This window comes from Anas platyrhynchos, chromosome 1 (genome assembly GCF_047663525.1).
Source record: "Anas platyrhynchos isolate ZD024472 breed Pekin duck chromosome 1, IASCAAS_PekinDuck_T2T, whole genome shotgun sequence".
Taxonomy (NCBI): domain Eukaryota; kingdom Metazoa; phylum Chordata; class Aves; order Anseriformes; family Anatidae; genus Anas; species Anas platyrhynchos.
The window spans coordinates 119,678,445-119,701,664 of record NC_092587.1 but is presented as its reverse complement, the minus strand read 5'-3'; the positions used below and the strand labels follow the sequence as shown (position 1 = coordinate 119,701,664).

The 23,220-nt window shown below is 36.7% G+C and overlaps 1 protein-coding gene across 16 annotated transcripts in view; it reads left to right on the top strand.

The window, feature by feature from the left end:
* DMD (dystrophin) overlaps positions 1–23,220 on the top strand; it is a 1,236,775-nt gene that overhangs the window by 841,326 nt on the left and 372,229 nt on the right. For all 16 annotated transcript variants that reach the window (XM_072027522.1, XM_072027514.1, XM_038175527.2 and 13 more), the window contains one exon: positions 4,037–4,201. In XM_072027522.1, coding sequence (XP_071883623.1) covers positions 4,037–4,201 — 165 coding nt within the window. The remainder of the gene's footprint in view (positions 1–4,036; positions 4,202–23,220) is intronic.

Here is a 23,220-nt window from a genome sequence, read left to right as displayed (position 1 = left end):
GCTATGGCTAAGATGAGCAGCTGCTCATCTTAGCCATATGTTGCACCCAAAGTGGTCACATTGGGGTGGGGATGGAAAGAACCTAAGAGTGGATCATCTACTTTTCCAGTGAAGGAAGGTCACTGAAGATGTGAGGTGCAGATGGAATAGAAACAAATAATGCATGTATTTCTTCATAGGAATTCTAGAAATTCTTATAGGTATTCTTATGGAGAAATACCTATGGAGAAATAATGGAAATATTAAATGAACATCTAAACTTTTAAATTATTACTTTAAATTTGACAGAGTATTCTCATGTTTACAGAAACATCTTATTGTATTTATGCTAGTAATTTATTTGCATTCTTTTAATAGAATTTAATTAGAAAATACATAAAACAGATTAAGTAAAAGATGGTCTGGTGTTTTAAGATGATGGATAATGCTACGTATTGTGAAGACTAGTGTCAGGTTGTAAAATTAGGATCTTCTGCTGTTTTCTGATTTAGAATGTAAATCTTTTCTATTATTCTGTTACTAAGCTGCCAATTAATTTAACTTAATTAACATTTGAACTAAAGTACAAAATTTTAGATGCATCACATACTTTGAGATTGTTTTGACACATCATTGAAATTATACAGTGCTTTGATGTTGAAATCAATTTTTTTTTTTCTTTGAAGGAATAATCTATACTTTAGTTTTCATTTGCACTTTGAAAGTTATTTTTTTCCTTTGGTTGCAAACCAAGGTATGTTTTCATTGTTGATCTGCTGCCAAATAAGACAAAGTTGAAAAAAAAAAATCCTAAACAAAAAGTGAAGCTAAATTTTTAGAAAGCTGTCCCAGTTAAAGTTATATTTTTCACCATGTCTTCCTTGACAGCCTATAATGCTTTTAGTTTCATTAGGCCCTTGTTTAGTTTAGGCAGATTGTGGGGAAAACATCTTCAATGTTTGTCCTGTTTTTACTCTTCCACAGGTGATGCCTTCTGGCTACTGTTCCTATTGGTCTTGGCACTTATGAAATGATTTCACTCCTCCTCTGATGAAACCTACCAGTCTTTCTTAAATAGAAGGGAATGAAATAAGATACTATAGGGGTTTAAACTGGGTAGACACCAGATGGTTACCCTGGGCACCGAAGGAATAAAAGCAGGGTGGGGAAGGAAGGAGCCAAAAAGTAAAATACAAACAAACAAAAAATGCAAAAAAAGTGGCATCTGGGAACTAAGAACTAGTAGAGAGAGTCCAGTGACAGGACAGTGGGATGGCTGTCCCACTGGCATCAGAATCCCAACTTCTGGATGGGACTTCTGGAGCTGTGAACAATCAGCATGCCAGTACCTGAAGCAGCTTGTCAGAAAGTCCTGTAATAGATTGAATTTGGATGAAAAGACTGCAAGTTAAAAGGCAGAGAAAATTCTAGAGGATCCTAACTCTGTGTGTCCTCCTGTGGAACAGAAGGGGCATGAATCAGGAGACCCAACAAACGTATTCATGTCTGTTACTCCATGGAGTTTTTCCCAAATTATGCTTCTGAAAATAAGCTGTCTCCCCAGAGACAGTCTGCAGCAGTACCCTGGCTTGATGGGAGAATTTGTAATTCCCTTAAACTCATCAGGCTCTAATTTGATTAGCCAGCATGACTGTTTGATGCCAGAATTAAGGAAAAATAAAAAAAATAAAAAGAGAGAGAGCAAACAAAATTCCTTAGATCTAAGAATCCGTTTTCCACACAACAGTATGAAATGTATTCCATGGATTGTACAAGATATTCCTTTGTTAATGTCCACCCAAAAATCTGTTTCTTACATGCTTACCTTAACCTTCTAGGTTTGAGGGAAGCCCCATCTTTATTTATTGTTCATCTTTTAATCTTTGTGGTAAGAGTAGCTGGCATTAAAATTCTCTATATAATGAACCAATTCATATTGACCTAGATTTTTTTTTTTATTTATATACTCAAAATATTATAATCATATGTTGTGTTATAATTTTAGCCCAGAAGCCAATTTGTAAGAAGAGACTGTGTTCAGTTATACTGCAATTTAACTTAATCTAGTTTGCTTTTTTTTTTTTTTTTTTTTTTTCCCCTGTATCTGTGATTACTTTTGGAAACTGTAGGCTGAAGTAAGTAAAGTACATCAGCAAAACCTTGTTTTCTCTTCTGTGTTCCTAGATTGAATATTTTTTTAGTATGTAACCTCTTTTTTTTCCAGAAAGCTCTACAAATTTTAATTTGTCTGTCTTCAGATAGACCCAACATAATTCATTAATGTTGGTTGTAGCCAGATTAATTTAAATTTCAGATCTTCAGACATTAGCCTGGATTTTTATCTGCCTATGATTACCTATTTGATTTTAATAGGTTTTCTGTGGAACTTGTATACGTTAATATTAAAGCTACTAAACACTGAATATTAACATTCAAAAGATGTAGGAAAGATGAAACTAATGTTCTGTGAAATTAGGCCAAGATCTGCATAGATACTGAGTGAACACATAAGGGAAATGAATGCATTTTTAATTGTTTTCTTTCATATCTGGGGCCATACTGGAAAAGCAGAGTTTTTATTTTATTTAACATGATTAGGGGGATAGAAAAAGTGATTTGACTCACAGGTCAGTTTTTATTAAATATGATATTATGGAGTGGCTATAGCAAATAACAGAGATAATTTAACATACGGTAAATCAAGTTAATGAATTAGAAATATCACTTAAGTATGGTTTAATAAATCATATGCAGAATTTATGTAGAAGGGTTATTTTAGTACCTACAAATCAGTATTTTCAAACTAAATTTGCAAAGAAAATTTACACACCATGAGATATTTGTTTTCTTCCCGCTCCTTCATCTGTTTTTTTCAGTAACCTTAATTGTTTTCATATCTTTGATGTATTTTGATTTATTGTCTTCTATGAAATATCATCATTAGCACTTAGTACACATCAGTAATACTTTTGTAGCTGGGCAACGTGATAGCAATTCTTCTGTTAATAGTTTAACTTCACAGGGAATTTGTATTTTACTGTGTACGTCAGAAAACTCAGATGTTCTGCTACTAAAGATTTGTTTTTTAGTAACAAAGAAACAAAAAACCTGTGCTTTGAAACAAGGAACATCAGGAAAACTCATTTTCTTCATATGAAAAACTAACCATACTTCCTGACTGATTTTAGAAGTTAATTGCCATATTTTCTAACCCCTGCGTAGAAGCTGTATTTGCTGTTGTTAAATTTTGTTCTGTTTTGTTTTTAAGTATAGATGGTTTCTCCTCTGGTATACACTTGCAATGCTGATAATAGTGTGGTGTAGTGATACCTCACCTCTCCATCTACAGAAAACATGCTGAGAAGGAGATTTATATTGGCCTATTTATTTCCAACCTGTTCTTATATTTACTCCAAATGCTTCAGTGTTGTGAGAGTTCAGCTATGTCATTCACTTATTATTAATTTCTAATACTAGCAAAAAAAATGTGCTTAGTTAGAAACTGACTATTTTGAATGCAAATTAAGGAACTGATCAGTATTGATAACATTTTTTCATTATTTTCCTTCACTATATGCATCTGCTCATGCATATTTGGACTCAACTGACAATTATAAACACCTTGTCCGAAAACAGATGCTTATAAATTTGCACATCAAAGAGGTCAAGAAAGGTTAGATGTCATTTAAATGGTCACTTTCATGTTTTGATATTCACTGTTGCTCTCTCTGGTTAAAAATTGGCAATTAAAGTCATATACTGAGAAAACAAACATTTTATGTACTGCAAATGGAATAGTAGAATAACAAAAAAGAATAGTCTGATATGTTTATTCATAGGAATGAGATTGTTGTTACTGATTTGCAAGATACCTACCTTAACACTTTGGTGTTTATAGACTTTTCTTCCCTTCTTCATACAAGTGTATAAAATTATTTTATTTAATATTATTTTAACCTTTTATATCCATGTACATGTATGTGTTTGCAGTCTTAAATTGGTTTATGTTTATTTATTTATTTTCTTACTACTAAAACAGCTTCTGGTATTTTTTCAGGTGTCCAAAGATCTTCCAGAGAAGCAAAAAGAAATAGAGATTCTGCTAAAGGATTTCATTGAACTCGATCAGCAACTAAATCAGCTGACATTGTGGGTAACACCTGTGAAGAACCAGCTAGAGCTTTATAACCAAGTGGGTCAGCCAGGAGCTTTTGATATTAAGGTAAATTTTCTTCTGTTTTAAAAAAGAATCTTGAACATTGCATGTTCAAAGTCAGTTGGTGCATTAGCTGGAGCTAATGGTTGTATTAATAATGTGTTTTTGAGACATAAGTCTGCAATAGCTCAATAAAATTGTTGTAGAAAAATTTGATGAATTAAGGCAAGCCCATTTATAAGATAAGAATAGCCCAAAAAGTTAATATATCAAATTTTAAAATGAAGATAAAATTGAGAATATCAATCCATGACTATTTAAACAGTTTTCATTCAAGTTAATATGACTAATTGAAAATCAGAATATTTAGGGCCATATCATTATTCACATATTGCAAGGAAAAATATCTAACTGTACGGGTAATATCATAGTAATCAATAAAACTGATTGTGAACAAAATATTTGTAATCTAATGCTTAATATATTTTTATGCATAAAAAAACTCACATAGGTTGGGTGGGGCTGAAGAAATTAAGGATGAAATATACTGATTAGACTAAAGGGGCCTACTGGGTAGTACGTACTCAGACCTTTTGGCTTTGCATTATTTGTCTGTCTATATGTGACTGGGGAAATATTTTAGCATACAGCAACTAATTGAAATACATGAAATTTTTTTGGTTCATAGTAGTTGAGCATCACCTAAATAAAAATTAAATAGTAGACGCTGTTTTTTTATTAGGTCTCATCTTGCAGTTTTCAGTGAAAAAAAGTAAATACTTAAAACTTTTCTTGCTTTGGATGAAATGGAATAATAACTGCTTCTGAAGACATGGTTTTTGCTGAGCATATTTATTAAATTTACTTAGTTTCCTTCATGCAACAGTTTTAATGCCAAAACTCTTTTTATGTCATACAATCATATTATGTAAAACAGTGAATCTGAAGTCCTGTTGTAGTCCTATAATTGACAGAATGAGTTCAGTGGTGACATTCATTCCCTTTTTAAAAGATAAAATTAGTATAGCTCTGAAAATATCTGTATATGTGTCGAATGAAAGAATTTTGCTTTCAAGAAAATTATCTATGCTTATTTTCTCTATTTAAATTTATGTTTAAAATATTTAAACATAATTCTTCCATTTTTTCTTATATTATTTTTCATTCTATTCCTTTTATTTCTGGAATTATTCCATCCTTAATGTTTGTATAAAATAAAAGTAAGGCTAAACTGGGCAAATTATAAGAATATTGTTTTTTCTACTGTTTGTGAAAGAAATGTTTTGCTTGGCTCTTTCAGTCCTGTTATGGTGATGTCATGGGAATATTTTTGAAACACTGTTGACAGAATAGAAAAAAAAGTAAACTTTAGTTCTGAAGTGGTTGGATGAAATCTTGCATATTTGTAGAGGAAAGGGAATAATGAAGGCAAGTAAACCTCTCTGAAAGAGGCCCTACCATATCTCTTTCATAGATGAATTTAGAACACTTAGATTTATTTTTTGAACAGTTTTGATCAGAGATCAAACAGCTAGTTGTTTATGCTGTTGTAAGGGCTATAAGCTTATCAGTTTTTATCTGCATGCTATCTATCTGGATTGTGTTTTAAACAAATAGGCTTATATCTTAAAATGTTGTTGACGGTTTATGCAGCCTGTCTTTTTCTTTAGAGGCAGAATCTCTTGCATTGAAGGTTCTATATTAAATATTTCTGAAAGCAAATGGGATTTTCATAACATTTTTTAAGGTTACAATAAGAGCTTTGAGACTGTTTATCCTGACAAAACACATAGAGGAAAAAAAAAGGGGAGGGGGGTATATAATTCAAGAAAGCAGCCTATTCATGACAGCATACGATTTTATATTCGACTTTAAACCCATGTTTTTGACCTATGCTAAAATGCTGTCCTACACTGGGTCAAGCATGTGCGTACCGAATCATTGTTGAAGTTATTAGAAACTCTCTTAAAATCAAGGTGGAATGAGAAATTTTAAAAAGAATCTTATTTGGTATTCTAAAAACTGGTAAGATATGAAGAAGAGGTTTAAAACTGCTGGTTGAAATTGCAAATATAGCAGTTGAATCAAAAAGACCAGGCCCACATCAGTCCTTGAGAAACCTGACTATTCCTATTATAGGATTTGACATAATGGCTTACAAATTTGAATTGAGACATTGACTTTTATGAAAATTATGTCAATTCTTCATACCATTTTGCTATTCATACTACTTTACTAAGCATGGTAGTGTTCTTCCCATTCTTCTTCAGCCATTGGGTTCTCTCTTTTATTTTCTAGGGTATTTATTTGGGAAAATAGTTCAGAGAGTAATTTGAATGGAAAAGATTTATTAAAAGATTTTCAGTAGTATAAGGATGTTCACTTCTAAAAGCCAAAATCTGTTAGAAGTGTTAGAAATTTTATGACCTTAAAGCAGATGGAAATTATTAACTCATTTACAACATGAGTGCAGCATATATTCTACAGATATTAATTTAAGTCTTGGGAATAAGGACTCCTTTGTCTACTGTTATTTAGTGAGTTACTAGTTACTTAGTAGACTAAGTAACTAGTACTTACTGTACTACTGTACATATTAAATTTAATGAGAAATTAGTGAGTTATTAAAGCCTACTTGAGATTTTTGAAACCACCATGTATGATGAGCTACTCTGTGTTCATAACAGAGTCCAAGTAAACAGGTAATTAACATTACCTATAATAGATAACAGATCTGTTGATAAGATTTTCAGAGATTATCATTTATCTCAGAAGCCTAGTTCAAAACTGGAAATTCTGCTAATTTATAGATGGTTGTAATCTACAAAGCAGATTCAGCGTTAATACAACTTGGACAGTGCCAAACATTCAGAAAGAAAGATTTAGGAAAGAAAAAGCAAGAATCAGCTACATGTAGGTTTTACTGTTTGTTGATTATTTTTTTTAATGTCTATGTATTTCATCACAATAATTTTACTTTTTTAATGCTACTTTATGTTCCTTATTCATTCCTCATAATCAGTATCTTTACTGAGCATTCAGTTGCTGGGAGAACTTTTCTAGGTATGCCTATGAAAACAAAGCCTCCTTAGCAGAGAGACCTAAAGATAACGTAGAACTTCTGAAGAAATGTCTTTGGCCTGTGATGTATGTCTGGAAAGTTGCAGATTGACTGGAGTTCCATGACTGTATGTTCAAGATCTTGCTAGCAATAGGCCAGACTGAGACCAAGTGTCCGAAAGATATCCTCTTTGATGGTATCTCTGAATTTCATCTCTCAATTTTTTCTACAGGGAGCTGTGTTCTAGCCTGTGACTAATGCTGTTTGCTAGGCATACAGGTCTTGTGATTATAGTTCCATGACAGAGTTAAATTTTACATTTCAAGTAATGTTTTAAATGTAGAGTTGTCAACTAGATTCTCAAACAACATTTTTCTTTCTCTACTGCTTATTTATTTATTTATTTATTTGTATTTAACACTCCCACAATTTTTTAGTATTTGCAATTATTTTACAATAATTACTCTTTGGGATCAAATTGCCTGGGTTGCTGAGTTTGATCCTAATACAGTTCTTGTAAGAGAAGCTAGAGATGCTCTGTTCCAACCTGAACAGACAACCCTTGTCTACAGGTTGCACAAATGTCTGCTGATGGTGCTCCTTAACCCTTCTGGAGAGCCCAGGATATGCAGTGGGAAGGGATGCAGAGGTGCCTGCTTCTCCATCTCTCATCATTAAAAAGCCTTAAGAGTCAGCATACCTCCACCATAGGAGGAGGATAAAGACCTGGATTCCTCCAGGTCTTTGCCTCAGAACTGCCACTTCCCCTACAACATTTGGAACAAAGACATCTTTTTTTTTTTTTTTTCGGGGGGACTGTGATGGATGGAGGTGATAAGGAGCGTATAGAGGGGATGAAGAGAAGTGTGAGTCACTGCATTTTAAGGAGTGGACAGAGAAGGGATGGTCAGGATAGGGAGTGACAGTGAAATGCAAAAATCATGTTCTCAGTGAGACCCTGTTAACCTCTCCAAACCTCATGTCCAGACAATATTAAAAAAAAACACTTTATACTTTCCAGCCATGTTGCCTCCAATTCCTCTTGTAATCTCACTGGTCATTTGTGCCAGCCCACTTAGTTTCCCTACTTTTTCCCTTTACTCCCTCCTTACTTTCACTCACACCTCCCTTTATTCTTCTATATTTGAGCTCTCTTTTTCAAGGTCTCCACAACCTTCATTTTTTGGTTATATTGCCAAAGAAGCTTTGAACTGTCTCTGAATATGGGATTTATACTTGTTTACTGTCTATGGTGGTCACTTGGCATGTATATAAATAGCATATTGTGTTTGTTTTTGGCAGATAAAAACAGACCACCTTAAAATAAAAAAATAAATAAATGTTCTTAAAAGTAACTTGTATTTGGGTCTTGTCCTTGATAAGCTTTGAATGACAATAGGAAAGCTGTCAAGTCTTGTCAATCACTTCATTATATACATGACAGCCTGCAGTTAGAGTAAGAGAAGAGTGTGGTTATGGACTAGAAAACCTAATTGTAGACAAATAAAAGAACATCCATCTGTTATAAATGGCTCAGGATTCAAATTAGGATTAAATAAAAAAATAGGATTTATTAAAAGATTATAAAGGAATAGAGGTAAGCAAACAGCGCTGGGTGCACCGGGAGTCTCCGCTCCACCAGGACGCACACCAGTTCCATCAAGCAGCTGATTTTTATGCACCTAGACTAATACATATTCATTACTACTTCTAAAAAAAGAGATTATTAAAATTAGCTTCCGGGGTCCAGTTCCTCCTACTGGAGCATGCGCATCAGTCTCCTCTGGGGGTCTCTAGGGGTCTTTCATGCTGAAGGCTCGTAGTCTTCCTCTCACCCTTTGTACTTACTTGGCACTATTCCAAGTTTATGGAACACTCTCTGTACACTCTCCACAGGTCTTGTCTCCCAACCGTCCTTCAGCTTCTTTTTTCTTCCTCTTAATCTCTTGGCCCCCCTGGCCAGATACCAAGGATCCTCATAGTATCCCATAACAGTCACTAGTTGTTATCAGTTGTTCTGAAACTCCCAGACATCAAACACAAACAGCTTTCTTATTTGACGCTTCACGAGTAATTAAAACATTCTTCCCCAGCCATTCACAGACACATCTATAGCAGTGTTAAGTTAATCTCGAAGAAGACAGGAAAAAAGGCTGTAACTGTTAGAACTAGAAGTCAGGAATAACAAAAGCAAACAGGTTCATAAATTTAAGGAGTGTTTTCTGAAGACGTGATAAATTGACTGGAATGAGGGGGAGACTGGGGCACACTGCATCTGTGGTTCAAGAATTAAACTGCCAGTGCAGGGCCCAGAGGCAGACAGGATTCAAACAGAATTATTCTTTATGCACATGAATTTATGGACACGAATTTATGGACACGAATTGGAATTGTTAAAACATTCCTCACAATCCCTTATCTTCTTTTTAATATCCCCAATTCGTGTCTCTTCTGTTATTAATAATTGGATTTCATCAGTTTGTTCTTGGAGGGTCCAATTCTTAAGCATCATAATTGACATATTCTCTTTTTTTTTTTTTTTTTTAAATGAAGTTATTACCAATGTACTATTTATCACCCGGTGTATTAATAATGTAAGACAAGGTATCATACAAGGTATAGACAATAACATCTTTACACCACATAACAATAAAAATAACACTCTTTTAACCCATGGTCCACCAGGCAGCCATGAAAATAAAAATAAATGAAAATAAATGAAAATAAATCCCATTCCATATCCTTCCAGGTTTGTGTTTGCTCGCTCACGTCCCCCCTCTCCTTCTCTGGGATGGGAGAGAGAAATGGGAAAGTGAAGCCTGTGAGTTGAGATAAAAACAAGAAAATAATAATAATAATAACAATAATAATGATAATATTACTACTAGTAATAATGTGTACGAAACAAGTGATGCACAATGCAATTGCTCACCACCTGCTGTCCGATGCCCAACCTAACCCCGAGCAGTCCGGCCCTCCTCCCAGCCTGCCTGCTGACAGGACAGTGAGAAGCTGAATTTAGCTTGGTCCTTGGCTTGATGTAAGCACTGCTCTGTAACAATTAAAAACAATTAAAACATCAGCATATTATTAACATTCTTCTCATCCTAAACCAGAACATAACTTTCTATCAGCTACTAGGAAGAAACACCCTTTTTATCAATTTTTAAACAGCAATTACTAAAGCTAAATTTTCCACAGACTTCTCCTTCTTGTGCTAGTAAATAATCCAAAGCTAGGCTATTTTGATACAAAGCAGTTCTCATCATTTATAACTATTTCTATTACAGCTAATAACCTAATTATTCTATTAAGTATATATACTGGGGTCCTATAGTCCCAGGATCTGTCTTCTGCCCACGTATCTGGATCATAATAGGCAAACACCTTCAGGGTTGATTCAGGCTTGTGTTACCATTCGGCCTGTCAGGGTGATCCAGCTCCTGGAAAACGAATCACAATTTTATATAGGTTAAAAAAAAGGTTCTTATGTTATTTTCTCAGGACAACCTGACCTTAGTGTGGGAGAAGTCCAGTCGAGGCCCTCTCACTCGGCAGTCAATACCCATAGGGGTTGCCTCCCTCGGTAGACCATACACACCGCAGTGGAGGGTCCTGCCCTGGTCTTGCCTTCTCCCTTTCCTCCCTTCAGGCTTGTCCCCTTTATTTGACATCCTTAATTCATGCAGAGCCTCGTTGCCAGAATATTAGTTCTTCCTTAGCTTGAGTTTCAGTTTCCCAGGAGCGGACTCAACCCTCCAAGTTTCAGTAGTTACTGGTCCTTTTATTCTGGATGCATGGGTCCCTTTCTGCGGTTCTCACAGCTGTTTCAGTAGTCAGTAAAACAAGGTACAGTCCCTCACACCCATGCCCTTGAGCCAAAAGCAAAAAGTCAATAGCAGCTTGATCCTGTAAGAGCGCATGTCGCAGACTATTTTGATCTGGTAACATCTCCTCAAGTATCTCTGTCATGGCATAGGCTTGCTTCTTGGCCCAGCATACCAATTTTTCTAAGTTGTTACGTGCGGCCGCAGATGCCACTCCAAGCACTAAAATTGCCAATGCTGCTCTAGCTGCAACCCCACACAATTCAACATTATCATTGCTATCCGGTGCAAGCAATGCCCATTTATGTCTGGTGATCTCACGCAACTGTAACAAGCTAGGAGCAAATACAATGAGTTTATCTAAGTAACATGGACATCTGATAGCATTTGCAGCGATACCTTGCCAGGCCCCATCCCCACAAATCAGAAAAACATCAGGAGGTAAGGCCAAAGCTGTACAATTGTAGTTGTTACCCCTTGTCTCCATGTTATGAACCCCTAAACCCTGCTTAGCAGTGTCATTATAATCACGGATGTTATTTGTATTTCTGTACCCGTATGGCCCTTTCCAGGTTCCTGTAGCAGGATTCATCTGATAGCCACGGCTACGTTCACATTTGTAGCCACCTTTCAGGTTGATACAGATTTGACTACAGATACCAGGGTTTTGACATTCATCAATATCTCCACAGTTTCTCTTGTCTACAAACTCAAACCCAGCTGGACAGTCACATTCATGTATGTTGCATTCCTTCAGGGGCTCATCACCCCCGTCCTTGCAGTCTCTATGCTGGTTACACACTTTATTGATATCTATGCACACAAAGTCAGATTCAGTACACATCTTCTTCACACAAGCACTCTCATCACTGCCATCTGAGCAGTCTTCACATTTTACTCTAGCACCGTTGGCAGCAGTGCACAGTCAGGCGAAGGCGAGCAGCAGGCAGAGCGCCCCGCACCATCACCTGTGTCACTTATACTACTCCTATTACCCATGCTGTTAGTGTCAGTGGCATCCTCCTTGTACCGTTTCTGTCTTTGTCTCCCCCCTTTTCTTTTTGTCACTGGCCATTCACCACAAATGGATGAGACACATGATTACTAGTTAGGAAAGAGAGTGTAACGTCTGCTATACGGCTGCAGGCAGTGCCAGCTGCAACCTTAGGTTTGTGAAAGAGCCTGCCGGTGGTCATTTGGCAGTGTGATCTGCGTCTCTGCACTCCTGCCCTGCAATAGAGCTAAGTCGTCATTAGTAATAGTTATAACACCGATCTGGGGACTAATAGTCTTTTTTTTTTTTACATTGCAAGATAAACCTTTTATAAAAAGAATGCCAGAGTGAAGCAGCACAGCCGCTGCTGCCGCTGCCTCCATGGTTATGTCAGACAGGCTGCAGGGTCCTGATGTCCGCCCCTTTGCTCTGTGCCGACTCGCCACACGCTGAGGGTCAGCTACCGGTGTCCACTGACGCCTCTGGTCTCCCGTAGCAACTCGATCTCGGATGTTCCGCAATTACTTCAATTTCCCCGCGTTTTGCAGCTTCTGTCAGGTCTATTCTGTGTCTCTCAGAGCCGTCCGTGGCTCTGCAGCGTCTCTCAGGGCTCTCTCCGTCCAGCGGTAGTTCCCTCCGTAGTGTCTCGGGTCTCCCAGCGCCGCTCCGGTCTCTCGGCGCCGCTCAGGTCTCTCGGCCTGTTCAGGTCTCAGCGAGTCTGGGTCTCGTCTGGGTCTCAGTGAGTCCAGGTCTCGGCCTGTGCGGGCCTCATATGTTGCAGGAAGCATGTCATATCATGCTCCTGCCTTTTTCCTGTCACAGTCAAAACATTTAAGAGCAAAAATAGGATACACAAAATACACAAGATACACCGGGCCCATATATTAGGCACCACCACTCAAAACTTGGATAAAACATCACTTCTTTTCAGTTTGTCAAGCACTTTGTTTCTGCCCACTCCCCTTGCGGAGAGTACGGAACAACGGATCCTGCACTCGCTTTGCAGCAACGCTGCGTCTCACTCACACAGCACAATCGCACACGGAGGCCTCCAGCACATCTCATTCATACCACAGGAATATAATTTAGAATGATAACCAACCAAATAAGTATTGTCTCTGATTGTGTTCTTCGTGAAGTGACTTGTAACACTTTGTTTCAAACCCTTACATTTACACAAATACTTTCAACACAAAATACATACATAAAAACACATACAATTATTAACACTCCAGTTAGTATCCCTCCAGCAGCTGAAAACATACCGTTTGTCTGCAGTTTCAGGAGATCTTTGCTCCTGTGGTGAGCAGCTGAGAGTGGAGTCCCCTCCGAGCAAAAACACTCAGGGTGCACCTAGGGGCGTCCACGCTGCAGCCGATCCCGCAGCCGAGCAGAGTGTCTCCTGCCTGGCTCACCAAAATGACTCTCAGAAAGCTGACTCCACAATCAGTAAGATTGTAAAGTAGGTATGTTTACTCAGTGCCGTGCAGCACGGGGCGGGTAGTCCCACCAAAGTCGTGCAGGCCTAACGTGACAAATTGCTTTAGTAAAGAGTTACATATACATAAACATTCCTATACATATACATAACCTGTCCCTTTGTGAACACTCCTCCTTATCTTAGACCCCTTGATTAAAGTCTGAACCATGAGGTTGTTTTTGATCTGGTTCTCGGGGCCCGAGAGGCTCCTGTTATCTGGTGGTATAAGCGCAGCACAGCACAGTAGCACATATTCATTCTTAATCAATTGCTCTCTAATTTCTAATTCCAATGTTTCAGCTTGCTCTTTTCTGGATCCACGGGTATTCTACTATTAATGTTCAAAGCCTGACAGACCCCGTCCTCTGTGGATCAAAATACATGGGGTCTTAAGGGTTCTTTTGGTCATTCTATCATATAATAATCATTTTCAATTTACTCTTTAATTTTCTGGGGCCCCTATTGTTCCAATTTCTAATAATTATTCATAATGGACTTTTTGGTCATATATCTGGTAATTTGCTCCCTTTCTGGTCCTTGGTCTTCGATTTTATCTGACCCATCCGGGAATTTTACTAGTGGCAATTCCCACAGCCCTTGGCTGCCCGATGAGAGTGTCTTGCAGGGGGTTTAGGACCTATCACCCACCCACGTATCCCTCTTCTCACCAGCCCAGCCCCCCCGACAGGAGATTAGAACCAGTGAGAAAACAAAAAGACCTCCACGCTGACTTTAGAAGTCTCAGTTACACTCTCACACACAAAAACTGGCAACCGTACCCTTACCCAACCGGACGGTATCTTACGAATCAGTCGTCTTCGTCCAGACTCCAATCGGACGGTATCCACCAGCGTCTCTGCTGTCTTCGTCTGGGATCGAACCAGACGGTATCCAAACGACTGTCGTCTTCATCCGGTTCGATTCCGGACACCGGAATCCAACCGAACGGTATCCAAACGACTCTGTCGTCTTCGTCCGGATCTTCGCGCGCAGAATTACGGGCAAAAAACAGCCGGCAACACGGGAGCTCAAAAAAAAATTAAATTCTTTGCTTACCTTTATTCAGGTTCAGGATGGCATTAGTCCCGATCTGACTCAAACAGGAGCCACCAAATGGTGGGGCGCCTCTCCTAGATTAAATCAGAATTCAGGAACTATAGCCCTCCCGGACGAGCCCCCAAATTGTTATAAATGGCTCAGGATTCAAATTAGGATTAAATAAAAAAATAGGATTTATTAAAAGATTATAAAGGAATAGAGGTAAGCAAACAGCGCTGGGTGCACCGGGAGTCTCCGCTCCACCAGGACGCACACCAGTTCCATCAAGCAGCTGATTTTTATGCACCTAGACTAATACATATTCATTACTACTTCTAAAAAAAGAGATTATTAAAATTAGCTTCCGGGGTCCAGTTCCTCCTACTGGAGCATGCGCATCAGTCTCCTCTGGGGGTCTCTAGGGGTCTTTCATGCTGAAGGCTCGTAGTCTTCCTCTCACCCTTTGTACTTACTTGGCACTATTCCAAGTTTATGGAACACTCTCTGTACACTCTCCACAGGTCTTGTCTCCCAACCGTCCTTCAGCTTCTTTTTTCTTCCTCTTAATCTCTTGGCCCCCCTGGCCAGATACCAAGGATCCTCATAGTATCCCATAACAGTCACTAGTTGTTATCAGTTGTTCTGAAACTCCCAGACATCAAACACAAACAGCTTTCTTATTTGACGCTTCACGAGTAATTAAAACATTCTTCCCCAGCCATTCACAGACACATCTATAGCAGTGTTAAGTTAATCTCGAAGAAGACAGGAAAAAAGGCTGTAACTGTTAGAACTAGAAGTCAGGAATAACAAAAGCAAACAGGTTCATAAATTTAAGGAGTGTTTTCTGAAGACGTGATAAATTGACTGGAATGAGGGGGAGACTGGGGCACACTGCATCTGTGGTTCAAGAATTAAACTGCCAGTGCAGGGCCCAGAGGCAGACAGGATTCAAACAGAATTATTCTTTATGCACATGAATTTATGGACACGAATTTATGGACACGAATTGGAATTGTTAAAACATTCCTCACACATCCACATGAGAGAATGAAAGTGTTGACTGGACAGTCCTGTGTTTTTTCTTCCATTAGCCTTCATTTGTCAATGCCTGCTTGACAAGCTAGGCCGAGAAGTCAGAAACAAGTCATTATTATTATTTTATCTTTTCATTTTGCTATCATCCTTTTAAATGAGTAATTTTTATCTGCCATAAAAGATAGAAAGTTTAGATCAACCACATGAGCATGTAAGGAATACATACCACAGAGATTTGTCTCACTGTCTCACTGACATCTCTGATTTGTGGAAAGGTTGAAATGTGAAAACTTCTGATGATGAAATACTGTTTGATTACTTAAAGTAGTCCTATTTTCAATGCATTATTTAGATCTGTAGTAAATGTCAATTTAATCAACTCATAGAACCAGAGCATGATATTTCTGCACACCACTCTTTCCAGAAATCTTTATATGGGACTTTGAATAGCAACCTGCTCAGTGTTTTCTCTGTGAGCTTTGATCCCTTAAATTTGCAACAATCTGTGTCCAAACCTCTTCTAAATATCTTTTCTTAGCAGAAGAACATTAACTGATATTAGTTGCAAATGGATTGTGAAAAGGTGGGAAAACATTCCCTAGGAGTAATCCTTGTATATTCTTTAAGCTGTAACGTAGACTTTACAGTGTTCAGGATAGATTGCAAAACACATATCCCCCTGCATCTCAGGCAAAGAGAGATGTTTTGAGAGATTAGGTATTTGTTATGAGGAGTAGTATTTTTCGAGGAAATAATCAGTGACTAGTAAGCCAAGATGTGGTTTTGTTCTTGGAAACATAAGCTTTTTAAAAGTGTGGGTGAGTTGCTTGGAAGTTAGTGAGGTTGTATATCAACTCTGTCTTTTGGCTTCTTCCTTGCACTATTAAAAACCATTCAGGTAATGTTCAGAGTCCCAGAGAAGATTGTGACTAATATGAATGAGTGAACAAATACAGGGAGGAACTTACGGAAATGACAAAGCAGTTTATCATGGTTCTAGTGAAGTGAATACGAAAGCTATTCCTTGCCTTAGTATAGTTAGGTTTTCACAGATAGGAAACTGTACACTGTGAATAGGAGAGGAAATATCCTAACATTCTCCCGGTTATTTATGTTCTTTTTCATGTGGTCTTTTCCTAAATAGAAAACCCTCTTTCTCCTCAAAATGCAATTCTTAAAAGCTCCTAGACACTCATCTTGATAATAGCATGTTATTTATTAAATTGTAACTCCTTTTCTATGAGATTATATATTTTTCTCTGCTGATCACCTACAATTTAAAGTACTGGGATTTGAAGAAGAATTCATACAAATGACTTTTTATCTCTACAGAAGGTTCTATTAGCTTTAGTTTAATGTGCTTTGACATGATTACTGACTAGTAAATATTAGAGGCAGTGAGAGTCTTCTCATTTTTTGTACATTGCTAACTATATCCATTTGATTTTGATTGATATTTGACTGTTAGATTTTTTTTGACATTAATTTGATTGATATTTAAGTAAAAAAAAAAAGAAAATCTTTTTTTTGTTTTATTATTTTGAGTGGAGATATGAACATATGACTAAAAATTCTTAGCTCCTTCTCACACTGAAATTAGTGATAATGTGGAAAACTCTCAGTCCTATTGCAGACTTTCTGCTGAACTTCCAAGTAGATGTGGCTTTGAGATATCAGGCAGAGTGTTGCGAAGCTTAACTCTTGCACGATACTATAGGTGACGTAAAGAGAGGCAACCTGTTAGATATAATAAATCCTGCAGTGAAAGATGATTGTTGAGGGAAGTGAAGAAGGAATTGTTTCTAAACCACTGTTGTGGTTTAAACCAGGTCTGCCACTCAGCCCCACACAGCCACTCTCTTGTAATGTCCCACATAAAAAATAAATAATAATAATAACAATAAAAAAACCACTTCTGATAATTTCTGGTAACACACTTGCTTGTGGATATTAAAGAAACCCAAGGTACTACCACCCAAAGTATGGATATAACTTAACTGTTTGCAGTTGCAAACCAGGCAGTGAGAAATTATCAAACTGCACATTTTCAAAACAATAAGAAAGTAAATTCCATTTACTGAAATCTATCCCTGCTTCTGCTGCTGAAGCAACATACTGAAATTCTACTCTTTCTTCTAGCTGCTTTTGTATAAATATACACTGTGAAACAGTACAGAGGATTACTGTCATATGAATCTCTGTTTTTCTTACTTGCACTTTTCTCCCCTTTGCCTAGGCAAAGAAGGCCATGTGGCGTGGCATCCTTAAGGGCTGTCTTGCTTAGGAGATGTAGCATGAAGACCTTCTTTAGTGAAGGGCAATACTAAAAAAAAAATAAAAATACTAAAAACAAACAAACAAAAAAAATTATTTTCACTGGAGTAGTCTGTTTTTGTTTTAAAGATAATAATACCAGTCTAATACCAGAAGAGAAGCATATCTGAAAACAGGTTACAACCAACAAAGCCTTCTTATGACAGTAATGTATTTTGATTTTGACTTTTTTTTTCTAATTTCCTTCTGTAGTCAGAAACTCATCTGGAAATAAATCTTTATTTACCACATTTGGAAAGAAGAGGAAAATTTGCATGTGAGAGAAAAGAAGGAGCATCCAAAAATTTGACATTGATTTAAAAACAAAACAAGCAAAAAAACCACCACCCTTCCCATATTAAATTATTTTAATTCAGATTATTGATAGAACTGTCATTAGTTGTGCATTTATAGAGAAGAAATTCTTTTTCCTTTCTTTCCTTCCTACAAGAAGAAATTAATAAAGTTTGTGACTCAATCCTTTATAAGTATTAACAAATTTCACTTGCAAGTCAAGATAGCTCATAAGTAGTTCAATTCATGCCTAAAAATCTTGTGGAAGCAGTAAAAGTTGTTAACTTTGTTTGAATTAAGTGTAAATTCCATGCTATAGAGACAAAAAATTACTGTCTTGAATTCTTAGCAGCAGCATGTTTTTGAAGTCAATATAACACCTTTCTTATTTTGCATTTAGAGTCTGTGTATCCAGAGGAGTCTCTGGTGCACTCACAAGTGAAGTTTTAGGGAACAGTGTGTATCACATTCAGTTTGGAGTTGTGGATTATCGGATCTTTTCTCAAATTCAACAAAATACTTATATTACATGCCTGTTTTTCTCCTGCTGAAATATTCTCCTTATCTATCTAAAAGACCACGTAACTAAGAGACAGCCTGTGAAATTATTGGGACTTCCCTTATTTCCTCACAAGAATTTTATATGTATTTCTGTCAAGTTTGCTTTCTCTGTGTTCTCCTGGGTTCTGTTATCTCTTTTATGAGATAACAAAACTATGGAACTATGACAGGATCTGAAGTCTAGGTAGAACAGGGGCAGCTGTTTCATTCTATGCCTTGTCCAGCCTTAAAATAAAATACCCTAAATCATAACCAGTTTCAAATAATTCTTACTGGATGTCTTCACAATCCAACTTGATGATTAATCATCATGCCTTATCGGTATATGGCTACCATAGAAAAATTCTTTTCATATCCCATATCTATGGGACATGTCTTTACAGCTAATAATTTACTTCATCTTCAGCACCTCCAGGAAATTTCCTTTTCAGGACAGACAGCTGCAGTGCCTTGATACTGATTTCTGTGTGGGGAAAAACCTACTATATTTCATCTCCTGTAGATGTACAGAGGAAGCTCACAAATTTTTGATAGCCAACAGGAAAATGAGCTTTGAAAAATCCATCATTTTCATCTGTACAGTGGTGGGTATTGCCATTCCAGCCATGTTGTTTGCCTGGTTTAAATTCTCAGTTCCATTTCATTGTGGAAGATTTTCTCATTGCTGTTACTGAAAAACGGAAAGAAAAGAAAAAGAAGCATAGCCAGGAACAGAATGATGAAGAATGTTACCAGGTCTTAACAGACACAGTGTCCATGTATTTTACAAATTGCTCAAGGCTGGAACTCATAAGTTTATAAAGTAGTTATGAAATTAAAGCATTACAGTTTTAGAAGGAAGATGTCCTTTGTATAATGCTCTTTCCTGTGAAATAATTGTTTCCCCTCTGAAGTATCTTCACAACTGTTATCTGAGGTCAAGTGCTACAGTTAGATCAGCTTTCTCATCTTATTAAAACAGGTGTTTGTCTTTTACATGTTACTTCTAAAAAATTGGATGAATCTCACATTATTCTCCCCATAAATGTAGATTCTAAAATTATCTTGGGACCTTAGTTTGGGTCTTATATACTTAAAATAACACTGATTTGAAGTAATGATGGAAAGATCAGTTATTTTATTTACTCATTAAAATGGCATTTTAAAGACTGATGCTTAAAATTGCTTGTCCAACAGTTACAGCTTTTTTTGTTTGTTTGTTTGTTTTTATTAATACATTTGCAAGCTAAACTTTAACCTAGACCACTAATGGGATGTTTTTAAATTACCTGTTTGTTTTTTGTTTGTTTGTTTGTTTGTTTTTTCATAAATCCCTAAGACAGGAGGGCAAAATTAAATTCTATAACTTTTATGTTCACAGAGTTTTGTCTTTCTGTGTAGAGATAAGTGAAATATTCAGAAAGTTGTCAAACCTTTTAATCTGTTACATAGAAAAGAACAGAGATACAAACTTGTTTCTCCTTGAATTTTATGAAGATCAATTAAACTCTATATTCTGGAAGTTGAAATACTGGCACCTTTTTTTTTCTCCCAGTGGATTAGTCCCACTTCACTGTGGCCACAGAGCTGTTAACAGCATGTCCTAGATGTATTCTAATACTGTTGTATAAATATCTAAAGTGCCAGAGAATGCCATTGATGACTGTTTGGCCTACCATCAAGGTCTGATACTTATTGTGGTATAGCTGAACTTTGATCTAATTAAGTCTCCTCTGACCACTCTTCTTGTGGTTGTTTAGTTTGTTAACCTGTTCCATGAATGGGAATGTGCAGAACTGAGTCAAAAGGTAAGTTAGGTCACTTATTTAAAACCATAATTCTTGAAGAGAGTAACATATTCACATATCCATTTTCCATCAACTTTTATTTGTTTTTCAGGACCTCAGCTCTGCACTGAGTCAACACACCTGTGGGGGGAAAAATGAGGCACTTAGAGCCTCACCATTTGTTTATAGCCTTTTCCCTAAAATATCTGGGAAGAGTAACCTGAAAGATAGATATGAATGTTTTGGTGAACCTTGCTGGAGCTTCTTGTGTATATGAATAAGACAATCTATCTCAAAGAATTCTGGTTACAGCTCTATACGGTATTTTTGTCTTTTAAATATGAGAATTAAATACAATATTCTGTTATCAAGACAAAATATATGAGGATTCATATCTGATTATTCAGATAAGTCTTTTTGAAGTTTAAAGCCTCCAAATTGCTTTAGGTTTCAGATTTAATATATGTGTTTGTTAAATGTCATAGAATAATAGAATATCCTAAGTTGGAAGGGGACCTATAAGGACAATCGAGTCCAGCTGCTTTGTTGCACTCAATAAAGTGAAGGGAAATTGCTTACTGCTTCTGTTTCTCTGAAAAACAAAACCTTCTCTTCTTTAACCTTTATTTAATGGAGTATTGACAAAAAGAGATAATCAATTTTAAAACAATATATTAATTCCTAAATTATATTTTTTATTTGAAAGTTGTAATCAAGTTTCCATTTTTGCATTGCAATTCACCACAAAGACACAGGTTTAAATGCCCTGAGCATCTCCTACTGTCCATGCAGAAAATGTCCTGTGGAGATTATCTCATTAGAAAATATGATCCCAAAAGTTCAATCGGTGTTACAAGAAAAGGTGAATCAACGCTTTTGATTCTAAATATAGACAAATAGTCTGAAATGCTGCAGATACTTCTATAGATAGTTGTCTGGGCCTTCTAGTGTGTCTGTAGCATATGTCAAACCACCTGTCTATGTCTGCTAGGGTAGTTACCATATCTTGAAATAACATATGCCAAGCCAACTAACTTTCTGTTCCATTACCATATACACCAGAGGTTTAGCCAATATACTGATTTCAGCTAGGGAATATGGATTTCTAAGTTTTGAGCTGTATCAACAGACTTTCCTAGTCCATATTGGGCTGTAGACAAGTCCCTGCAACTTTTTCAGCCTGCAAATGTTTTCAGCAGGTTGAACTGACATGTTGTTGGAAATACAGAAGCCAACGTGGCTTATTCTGCCATGGATTTTCATCTGTTTTGAAGTGCTATTTTAACACCAATTAACATTCTTCAGTGGTATCTCATGGAGTAAAGGTGGCCTCTGTTTTATTCTTGCTGTTTATACATGTTTAAAAAACAGCAGTTTCCAGAGAGGATGTATTTTAATTTGCCATATGTGTGAAAAGTTTAGTTAGCATATTCATCACCCAGCCCAGAAGTAGCATTACAATTCCTTTCACAGGCAGTTCATAAATTGTGAAATTTCTGTAGAATCTGTAGAATCAGCTCTGTCTCACAAAGAGAGAGTACTGCATCTGTCCTACAGTCATTCTCACATGGGGGGCGGGGGAGGAAGAAGTCAGTGTGGTAGCAGAGTGGACTATCTTGAATCAGGATTTCTAAAAAGTTATGTCTTTGGCATTTCCAAAATACTGATTTCTACTTCCAGACGTGTACAGACAAGTTGTGTTAGCTTTAGCAGTAGTTTGGCCTGTGTGATGGAGAACAGACTTCAGGCCCTGCTCTTGGAGTATGCTATTCACTTGAGTCCTGTACAGGCTAGATAATAACCGCAGTCTCTTTGTTGTAAGAAACTACTGGAGGACAAGTTATAGTTGCTACCTTTTTGTTCTCTTTGGAAACTGAACGGTGGAGCAGCATTCTGAAAGTACTCTCTCATCTTTTGACCTGTATTGATATAGTATCACCTAGCAAATGGATTTGAAATTGCTGGAAATTTGCTCAATGGACAAAATTTGTCAAGGGGCTATCCTATCAGGCAGTGAACCATGCGAAGAGCTCACTCAAAGTTACTGCAGTGATTTAATTCACCAGGTGTATACTTATTAAAAATAATTTTGTGATGTTTTTAGATGATGTTGAAATTAATGTTCAACAATGAAAAATTATTTGTAGCTTTAACAAATAGGCTATCTCTTAATTTCAGCAACGTTGAAAGGAATGTCAAGATATTGAGAACTGTTTTTCCTCTTGTTCTTATTTCCACGTCTCCAATGAAGCATCATTCCATATTGGATAGATTTAGTGCATTTTAGTTTAGGTCAAGGCCATTGATTTTGAAAGATTGCTCTTCATAAGATTAGTTCATGTAATTCCAGAAAATTGTTGGGCTGAAGGAATTGGTGATGTAACAGTTATATATTTCCATAGCCACTTCCTGGCTATAGAAAATTGTAACTGTATTCTCTGCATAAATAACACACCTTTTCTATCTGTAAAGAATATTTTTTCAAATCTTTATGTAATATATAGAAATGGGATATCTTAGTTCTTATATGTTGTGTATACTAGTACTTGCATAAAATAAAAATCAGAAAGAGGACTGTTAAACATTTTCTTTTTTGCTGTAAAATATGGGGTTGCATATTACCATCTGTCATTCTTTTTTGTTGTTGTTTTGTTTCTCTAATTTTAAAAGGGAAATTTATATGTGTGTATGTGATAAATCAATGTACACGTTT